Source organism: Nicotiana sylvestris, chromosome 3 (assembly GCF_000393655.2).
Source record: "Nicotiana sylvestris chromosome 3, ASM39365v2, whole genome shotgun sequence".
NCBI classification, from domain to species: Eukaryota; Viridiplantae; Streptophyta; class Magnoliopsida; order Solanales; family Solanaceae; genus Nicotiana; species Nicotiana sylvestris.
This window is the reverse complement of record NC_091059.1, coordinates 91793080-91803126: the sequence shown is the minus strand read 5'-3', so window position 1 is coordinate 91803126 and position 10047 is coordinate 91793080. Positions and strand designations below refer to the sequence as shown.

General features: G+C 42.3%; 1 protein-coding gene across 1 annotated transcript; it reads left to right on the top strand.

The window, feature by feature from the left end:
• The first annotated feature begins 317 nt into the window (after positions 1-317).
• Positions 318-3472, top strand: LOC104228905 (uncharacterized). The gene is made up of 6 exons (XM_070169449.1): positions 318-447; positions 1020-1147; positions 1248-2135; positions 2357-2559; positions 2767-2980; positions 3311-3472. The coding sequence occupies exons 1-6, from the start codon at positions 318-320 to the stop codon at positions 3470-3472; spliced, it is 1725 nt and encodes a 574-aa protein (XP_070025550.1).
• Positions 3473-10047: the final 6575 nt, after the last annotated feature.

Sequence of the window (10047 nt, the reverse complement as noted above, 5' to 3'; positions counted from 1 at the left end):
GTGTCACTCAAAGACAGCCGAATGTGACTCCTGAAGCAATTAAACTATTATTGTTCCCATTCTCAGTGACTGGGGAGGCTCAAACATGGCTGAATTATCTCCTAATAAACTCCATTGCTACTTGGGAGGAACTAGTCAAGCAGTTCTTAAACAAGTTCTATCCTCCCAACAAAACTGCGAGGCAAATTGATGAGATATTGCAGTTCAGGCAGAAACTGACTAAGACCTTACAAGAAACCTAGGAGAGGTTTAAGGGTATGCTAGTGAAGTATCCACACCATGGCATTCCAGATCAGATGTTGGGATAGAGATTCTATATGGGGTTGGTAGACAGTCTGAAGGCCAATGTAGATGCTTCAGCTGGGGGTGCATTCTTGAGCAAAACATTCATAGAGTGTAAGATTCTTCTTGACAAGATGGCTCAAAATTTAGGCTGGATGACGAGAGGTACGACACTCACACCAATAGTGCATTTTGTTGCTATTGACCTAAACAATTCAAATGCAGAAAACATAGCCACTCTTATGACCCAGATGAGCTTACTGACAACGAAAATTGATGAGATGGGTACGAAGTAGGTGCACATTGTTGATACGACAAATGGCGGCTTATGCACTCCCTGCATAAACCAGTCATATGTGTGCTCGTGGAGTGGAGAGAATGACAACCAAGGCTTCATAAAAGAAATGAATTATGTTAATAATTTCGGAGGTCAGAGGCAAGGTGGGCAGCAATGGGGATCTCAGAATCAGCAGTACAGACCAAACGAGCCACAACACAGCACTAATCCAGGGGGAGCACGACCACAAGGCCAAGTCGTGCCTTATCAAAGGCAGAAGGGCTATAATCAATAGCACCAGCAACAATTGGCCTACCAACCGCATCATCAACAGCAGGACAGTAACATGATAGAAATTAGGGGCATGCTGCAACAACTCATTGGGACAAATGGAAAGATGCAAGAAAAGTTAGTTTCACATGATTCGGCTATCAAAGGCATTGAAACTCAATTGGGACAGCTATCTATGGCGTTGAACAAGCGCCCATAAGGAATATTGCCCACAGATACAAACATCAATCCAAAGGAGTAGAACCCAAATTAGCCAATGGCAGTGAGTCTCAAGAATGGAAGGGATTTAGACAGAGAGTAAGAAGTTGCTCAATCTAAAAGAGAGACAATGCCAACTACTCCAGTGACATTAGAGACCGACGAGTCAGCACAGCTCACAGAGGTTATAATTGAGTAGGCACAGGTTGATAAGGGTAAGGAGAAGGAAAGTGAACAACTCTCAGAACCAGTGATAGAAAAAGCTTCTAGTAAAGAAAAGACACAAAGCAATGGGCAGAGGTTGACTCCTGCACCATTCCCTCAGAGGTTGGCAAAGCAAAAGAAAGATGATCAATACATGAAATTCATGGAAATGCTCAGGCAAATTAAATTGAATATTCCGTTGATGGATATTTTGAGGGAAATGACAGAATATGCAAAAATGATGAAGGACCTGATGTCTCGAAAATTTGACTTCCAGGACCTGTCTACTGTAGCTCTAACTCAGACCTACAATGCGGTAGTGACAAGACCTATTGCTCAAAAATTGTCTGATCCGGGTAGTTTCACTATCCCATACACCATTGGGAGTTATGCTTTTACTAAATCATTGTGTGACTTGGGAGCCAATATCAACTTAATGCCCTTGGCAATCTATACAAAACTGGGCATTGACAGAGTTAGACCAACCTCAATGTTACTTCAACAGGCTGATCTCACAGTCCAAAGACCTACTGGAATTTTGGATGATGTGCTTGTTCAAGTGGGGAACTTTGTATTCTCTGCAGACTTCGTTCTTCTTGACTGTCAAGTGGATGCAGAGATACCAATTATTCTAGGGATGCCATTTTTAGACATTAGGAGAGCATTGATTGATTGTGAGACAAAAGAGTTAAACATGAGGTTGAATAATGAAGAAATAATATTCAACGTTCAACAACTTATGAGGAGACCTAGAGAATTTGCAAATTGCTTGCTAGTGGAGGCCATGGATGTAATACTGCAAGAAGAGGATGAGACCCTTAACATCAGAGATCCGTTAGAAGCCTACTTGATAAATTTAGAAGAGATGGATGGTGAAGAGCTGGTAGAGTGGGTCATGACCCTCGAGGTGAAGGGTTCTGAAAAAGGGAACCACAGTTTGAGCCCCTACGCTTAGAAGAAATAGCAATACTACCTGTGAAACCATCGATAAAGGAGCCACCACAGTTGGACCTGAAACCGCTTCCAGCTCACCTAAGGTATGCTTTCATAGGGCCTAATTCTACTTTACCTATTATTATATTATTTGGTTTGCTAGCTGTTCAGGTAGAGCAACTCTTACAGGTGTTACAGGAATGTAACTGCTATTGGTTGGACCATGGCAGGCATAAAGGGTATCAGCCCAGCCTTTTGCATGCACAAGATTCTCTTAGAAGAAGGGCACAAACCTTCCAGAGAACATCAATAAAGGCTGAACCCGAATATGAAAGAGGTGGTGAAGAAGGAAGTGATCAAGTGGTTAAATGCGGGTATCATTTTCCCTATCTCTGACAGCAATTGGGTCAGCCCTGTTTAGTGTGTGCTGAAGAAGGGAGGAATGAAGGTCGTACAAAATGAGAATAACGTCTCGACTCGACAGTCACGGGGTGGCGAATTTGCATGGATTATCGAAAATTGAACACAGCCACCCAGAAGGACCATTTCCCCTTGCCATTCATTGACCAAATGTTGGACAGGTTGGTTGGGCGATCTCACTTCTATTTCTTGGATGGATATTCGGGGTACAATCAAATCTCCATAGCCCCTGAAGATAGAGAGAAAATATCCTTTACTTGTTTATATGGCGTCTTTGCCTTTCGGAGAGTGCCTTTTAGCCCTTACAACGCACTGGATACATTCCAGAGGTGTATGTTAGCCATCTTCACTGATATGATTGAAGATATTATGGAGGTATTTAGGGATGATTTCTCCGTGGTGGGGGATTTATTCGAAGACTATCTTCACAATTTAAGAAGTGTGCTAAAAAGATGTGTGGAGACAAATTTAGTGTTGAACTAGGAAAAGTGCCATTTTATGGTACAAGAAGTGATAGTGTTGGGGCATAGAGTGTCCAGTAAAGGAATTGAGGTCGACCATGCTAAGGTTGGCGTGATTGAGAAGTTTCCACCGCCCACTTCGGTCAAGGCGGTGAGAGGTTTCCTTGGGCACGCTGGGTTTTACAAGTGATTCATAAAAGATTTCTCTAAGATTGCAAACCCTTCATGTAAACTCCTTGAAAAGGATCAGACTTTTGTGTTTTCTAATGACTGCCGCTTGGCAATTAAGGAGATGAATAAGAGACTGGTGACTGCACCCATTATTGTTGCACCCAACTGGGAGCATCCGTTCGAGTTCATGTGCGATGCAAGTAAATTTGCTACAGTACAAGTCTTGGGGCAATGAAAGGACAAGTTGATGCACCCAATTTACTATGCAAGTAGAATGCTAAGCGGTGCACAACTCAATTACACCATGACGGAAAAGGAGATGTTGGCTGTAGTTTTTGCATTCGACAAATTCAGGTCGTACTTGATTGGTTCAAAAGTTATTGTTTATACTGACCATGCGGCAATTAGGTACTTGATAGCAAAGAAGGATTCAAAGTCACGCTTGATCCGCTGGGTTCTTTTGCTACAAGTTTTCGATCTGGAGATCCGTGACAGAAAAAGGACAGATAACCAAGTAGCAGACCACCTCTCAAGGTTGGAAGCAGCTGAAAAGAAGGTAGAAGTTGAAGATATAATCGAGACATTCCCAGATGAATAGTTAATAGCAGTGACATGGATGAGACGCCATGGTATGCTGATATTGATAATTATTTAGCAAGCGGTATTGTACCTTATGAACTCTCTTCAATTCAAAAGAAAAAGTTCTTTCGTGATTGTTGGTCTTATTATTGGGATGAACCTCTACTTTTTAAAATATGTGTAGATAACATGATCCGGAGGTGTATCCTCGAGAAAGATCAACATTTCATTTTACAGGCTTGCCATGCTTGAACATATGGTGGACACTTTGGAAGAATTTAGATAGTGGCTAAGGTGTTGGAATCAGGTTTGTATTGGCCAACTTTGTTCAAGGATGCTTATGCTTGGGTGAAGAGTTGCGTTGAGTTCCAAAGGACAGGCAACATATCTCGACGTCACGAGATGCCGATGACTACTATTCAAGAGGTGGAGGTATTTGACATGTGGGAAATTGACTTTATGGGGCCATTCGTCAGCTCGCATGGTAAAAAATACATACTGGTAGCAGTTGACTATGTCTCCAAATGGGTTGAAGCTATGGCTCTCCCAACCAATGATGCAAAAGGGGTGACAGGCTTTCTAAAAAAAATATTTTCACACGTTCTGGCACTCCGAAAGTTATAATCAGTGATGGTGGAACCCATTTTTGCAATAGAGCATTCGCACGGCTGTTGGAAAAGTATGGAGTTTTCCATAAGGTGACCACACCTTATCACCCACAGTCGAGCAGGCAAGTTGAAGTGTCAAAACGGGAAATCAAAAGTTTCCTAACCAAGACAGTGAATGCGACAAGGACTGATTGGGCAAAGAAGTTGGATGATGCATTATGGGCGAACCGCATAACATTCAAAACTCCAATTGGTATGTCACCACACATGTTGGTGTTTGGAAAAGCATAACACCTTCCGATGGAGCTTGAGCATAAAGCCCTTTGGGCTCTGCGACAGTTGAATTTGGATATGGAGACCGCAGGCACCAGTAGAGTCACTAAGTACATGAACTCAAGGAATTCAGGTTCCATGCATTTGAGAATGCAAGATTGTACAAAGAAAGGATGAAAATGATGCATGATAAGCATACTCTAGATCGGAACTTCCAACCCGGAGATCTAGTGTTGGTATACAACTCGAGGCTAAGATTGTTTCCGGGTAAATTGAAGTCCAGATGGTCAGGACCCAGAGTGGTGCAAGTGTTCTCAAGTGGAGCTGTAGAAATTGAATCCGAAGATGGAACAAATAAGTTTAAGGTGAATGGGCAAAGGTAGAAACATTACCTTGGAATGGTCGAAGAGAAGGGGGATAAAGTTGTGATATCTTTGGAAGAGCCCCAATACGCGAGCGAAGAGAAATAATGAAAGCTTGCATCATGTCGTGATGTTAAATCAGGCGCTTCCTGGGAGGCAATCCATGTTTTTTTGTAATTCATCGTGTCGCGACGTTAAATCCAGCGCTTGTTGGGAGGCAACCCAATTTTTGTGTTTTTTTATTTTCGGTATTTGATTTTGAATTGTGAAAATATTGACTTGTTTATAGATGCTGCAGGAATGAGATTGTACAAATTGGAATGATTCGGGGCGAAGACATGATAAAAAAGGGCCAAAAGTGGCTAAATTGGAACAACTAAAAAAATGGCCAGCACTAGGCTCGTCTAAATCCGCGTCTAGCGCGAAGGAAGATGCAGCCCGGGCCAGCCTGTCACGACCTGGACTTCCTACCCTAGGGAGTCGTGATGGAGTCTACTCGTGAAAGCTAGGCAAGCCGAGTGTTATTGATCTTATAACCATTTTTCCTTAACCTTTTTAACAATTTCAAATTAACATACTATCAACGGCAGAATATTAATAATAATAAAAGAAATGCGGAAGACAAAATCTGATAACTTAACCAAATACTAGTGTGAAAAATACAAAATACAACTATACCCAGATCTGGTGTCACAATATCACTGACCATCTACGAATACTACAAACAATGGTCTGGAAAGAAAGATACAAGTATGTCTCTGAAGTAAATGAAAATAGAATATAAAAGATAGAAGGGGATGCCAAGGCCTGCTGATGTCTGCATAACTACCCGGATCTCCACTAGACAGAAGGCATCAACCTTGCTATGGTCCAAAAGTTTCGGTACCGAGATCTGCAAAAAGTGCAGAGTGTATTATCAGCACAACCGACCCCATGTGTTGGTAAATGTCGAGCCTAACCTCGGCGAAGTAGTGACGAGGCTAGGACAAGACTACCAAATAAACATGTGTAGTTAAAGCATATGAGACAAGTAATAATAACAGGAACTAGCAGTTAAAGATGGGAAGGGGAACATGCTGCGGGGAATATCAAGTACCAATACAATCTCAGTACAAAAACATAAAGAACATCTTAAATTTCGCATCAGTAAGAATGAGGAAAATAGTAATGTATCAATGTCCACTTTTATTCTTTATTGTTGCGGCACGCAACCCGACCCAAATCATATAACACAGTTGCGACGTGCAACCCGATCCAAATCATAGAATACTATTGCGGCGTGCAGCCCAATCCAAATCATATATCACTGTTGCGGCGTGCAACTCGACCCCTCATGTCCTCCCTTATTACTCCTTGTTGCGGCGTGCAACCCGATCCCATATAATATTATTGCAGTGTGAAATCCGATCCAAATATATAAATAAACACCAATCACAAAAGAATCCCGGCAAGGGAACAATAAGGAAACAACAATATTCCGGCAAGAGAATCAACAACAAGAATAAACACATCCCAGCAAGGGAACCAACAGTAAAAATTAAATACGTCCCGGCAAGGGAATCAGTTATAACAAAACTTGTACCAATAATTAACTTCACAAATGAAACTTCAACTGGAGTCAATGCTCAAAAATAAACAAATACCACGAAGATAATCATAATTCTTGCCCAACACGGAGAATCAACAATTTAGGTATTTGTAGTACTTATTAAGAAACACAACGATTACAATTTAAGACTCATGGGCATGCTTGAAAACGACGTATAGATACTCGTCACCACACCTATACGGCATACACTACACTAGCACATAGCGAATAAAGCACAATACCTATTCCCTCAAGCTAAGGTTAGACCAAATACTTACCTCGAACTTCCACGGCCAAATCAAGCCCCAAACACTGCTTTTCCTTTAGAATTCGCCTCCAAGTTACTTGTATCTAGCCTAAATTAATTTAACAACATCAATAAATGCTAAAAAATTCATACCCAATACTTAATTATAGGTTTACTATCATTTCCCTCAAATAGTCAAAAATCGACCCTGGGCCCGCTTGGTCAAAACTCGAGGTTCGGACCAAAACCTGATCACCCATTCACCCACGAGCCCGAATATGCAATTAGTTTTGATATCCGACCCCAAAACGAGATTCCAATTTTTCAAAAAGCCCTAACTCTACCCAAATTCCCAATTTCTACCATGAAAATTCTTGATTTTTGACTAAAAAGTGATGAAAACGATGGGTAACTAAAGGAGTAAAGTTTAGAATTGATTACCAACACTTTGGGGATGAATTTGAGTGAAGAAAATAGCCTCTACGTCTTGGTAGTTCAAAAATATGATAAAAATGAGTTCTGCGCATTTTTTGTTCTGTTTTAAAAAGACTGGGCAGGCCTTCTTCGCGTTCGCGAAGGGCCTGCGGCGTTCGCGAAGAGAAGCCTTCCTCAGGCTTACGCGATCGCAAGATCTCCTATGCGTTCGCAAAGGGTAAGACCCCTAGCCTTCACATTCGCGGACAATAATACGCGTTCGCGTAGAAGAAATGTCAAATTCCTAGCCCACCTCCATTTTACACTACGTTTGCGTGACACCAGTCTCGTTCGCGATGAGCAACCCCCTAGTGCTCCGCGTTCGCGACTGTGGCTACACGTTTGCGATGGACAAAACCCTCCCCAGCCCAGCTTGTACTTCGCGTTCGCGTGAGATGCATCGCGAACGCAAAAAACAACACATCAGTACACTAGAAGCAGCAAAACAGTAGAAATTCCTAAGTCCAAAACACCCGAAACATATTCGAAACTCACCCGAGCCCTCGGGGCTCCAAACCAAACATGCATACTAACTCAAAAATATCAAATGAACTTACTAGTGCGATCAATTGCCAATTTAACATCTTTAACAACGAATTTAGCATCAAAATCAAAGAAAAATCTCAAGAACTCTTAAGTTCAAATTTTAACAACTGAGGGTCCGATTCACGTCATATCAAGTCCATTTCTTACCAAATTTTACAAGCTCAACTTAAATACCATATAAGACCTGTACCGGGCTCCGAAACCAAAATATGGGCCCGATACTATCAAATTCAAACACATTTAAATTTCCAAAAACTCTAATAATTTCAGTTAAACAATTTTCTTCAAAAATTCATTTCTCGAGTTTGGGACCTCGGAATTCGATTCCGGGCATACGCCCAAGTCCCATATTTTTCTACGGACCCTCTGGGACAGTCAAATCATGGGTCTAGATGCATTTACCAAAAAGTTTGACCGAAGTTAACTTAAATTTAATTTTAAAGGTCAAATTAGCATTTTTATCAAATTTTCACATAAAAGCGTTCCGGATATATGCCCGGACCACGCACGTAAATCGAGATAAGATAAGAGGAGGATTTTAATACCTTAGAACCTAGAATTTAACTTGTAAATCAAGTCATCACATCCTCCACCTCTAAAACAATCGTTCGTCCTCGAACGGACATAGAAAACAAGTACCTGAGTCGAGGAAAAGATGGGGATATTGGCTTTGCATATTAGACTCGGACTCCCAGGTAGCTGCCTCGGCAGGCTGACCTCTCCACTGAACATGAACAGAAGGGTAACTCTTCGATCTCAACTGACAAACCTGTCGGTCTAGAATGGCCACCGGCTCCTCCTCATAGGTCAGATCCTTGTCCAACTGGACGGTGCTGAAGTCTAACATGTGGGATGGATCATTGTGATACTTCCAAAGCATGGACACATGAAATATTGGGTGCACAGCTGATAACTCGGCAGCAACACAATTCTGTAAGCCACATCTCCCACTCGATCAAGAATCTCAAAAGGACCAATGAACCTAGGGCTTAGCATTCCCTTCTTCCCAAGTCTCATCACGCCTTTCATGGGCAACACCCGGAGCAACACCCGTTCTCCGACCATAAATGCCACATCACGAACCTTGCGATCGGCATAACTCTTCTGCCTGGACTGAGTTGTACGAAGCCTATCCTGAATGATCTTAACCTTGTCCAAGGAATCCTGAATTAAATCTGTACCTAATAACCGAGCCTCACCCGGCTCAAACCATCCAACTGGCGACCGACACCGCCTACCATATAATGCCTCATAAGGAGCAATCTGAATGCTTGGCTGGTAGCTGTTGTTGTAGGCAAACTATGCTAATGGCAAAAACTGATCCCAAGAACCTCCAAAGTCCATAACACAAGCTCGGAGCATATCCTCCAAAATCTGAATAGTACGCTCGGACTGTCCGTCCATCTGGGGATGAAATGTTGTGCTCAACTCGACCCATGTGCCCAACTCACACTGAAATTCCCTCCAGAAATGAGAGGTAAACTGTGTACCTCGGTCAGAAATGATAGACACGGACATACCATGAAGACGAACAATCTCCTGGATATAGATCTCAGCCAACCACTCCGAGGAATAGGAAACTGCCACAGGAATGAAATGCGGTGACTTGGTCAGCCTATCAACAATAACCCATACTATATTGAACTTTCTCTGAGTCCGTGGGAGTCCAACAACGAAGTCCATAGTGATACGCTTCCACTTCCACTCAGAAATCTCAATCTTCTGGAACAAACCAACAGGTCTCTGATGCTCGTACTTCACCTACTGACAATTCAAACACCGAGCTACATAAGCAATAATGTCCCTCTTTATTCTCCTCCACCAATAATGTTGCCGCAAGTCCTGATACATCTTAGCGGTGCACGAGTGAATAGAATACCGGGAACTATGGGCCTCCTCTAGAATCAACTTGCGAAGTCCATCCATATTAGGCATACAAATACGACCCTGTAGCCTTAAAACTCCATCATCTCCAACTGTAACCTGCTTGGCACAAATGTGCCGCACTCTATCTCTAAGGACAATCAAATGAGGATCATCATATTGCCGATCTCAGATACGCTCAAATAATGTAGAACGAGTGACTGTGCAAGCTAGCACACGGCTAGGCTCAAAAACATCCAACCTCACAAA

Excerpts from the sequence above, each read along its gene's own strand:
- LOC104228905 (XM_070169449.1), top strand. The coding sequence starts at position 318 with ATGGGGTTGGTAGACAGTCTGAAGGCCAATGTAGATGCTTCAGCTGGG. Across the intron at positions 448-1,019 it reads TTTAGGCTGGATGACGAGAG|CTATCTATGGCGTTGAACAA; the intron begins GTACGACACTCA and ends CAATTGGGACAG. Across the intron at positions 2,136-2,356 it reads AGATGGATGGTGAAGAGCTG|GTAGAGCAACTCTTACAGGT; the intron begins GTAGAGTGGGTC and ends CTAGCTGTTCAG.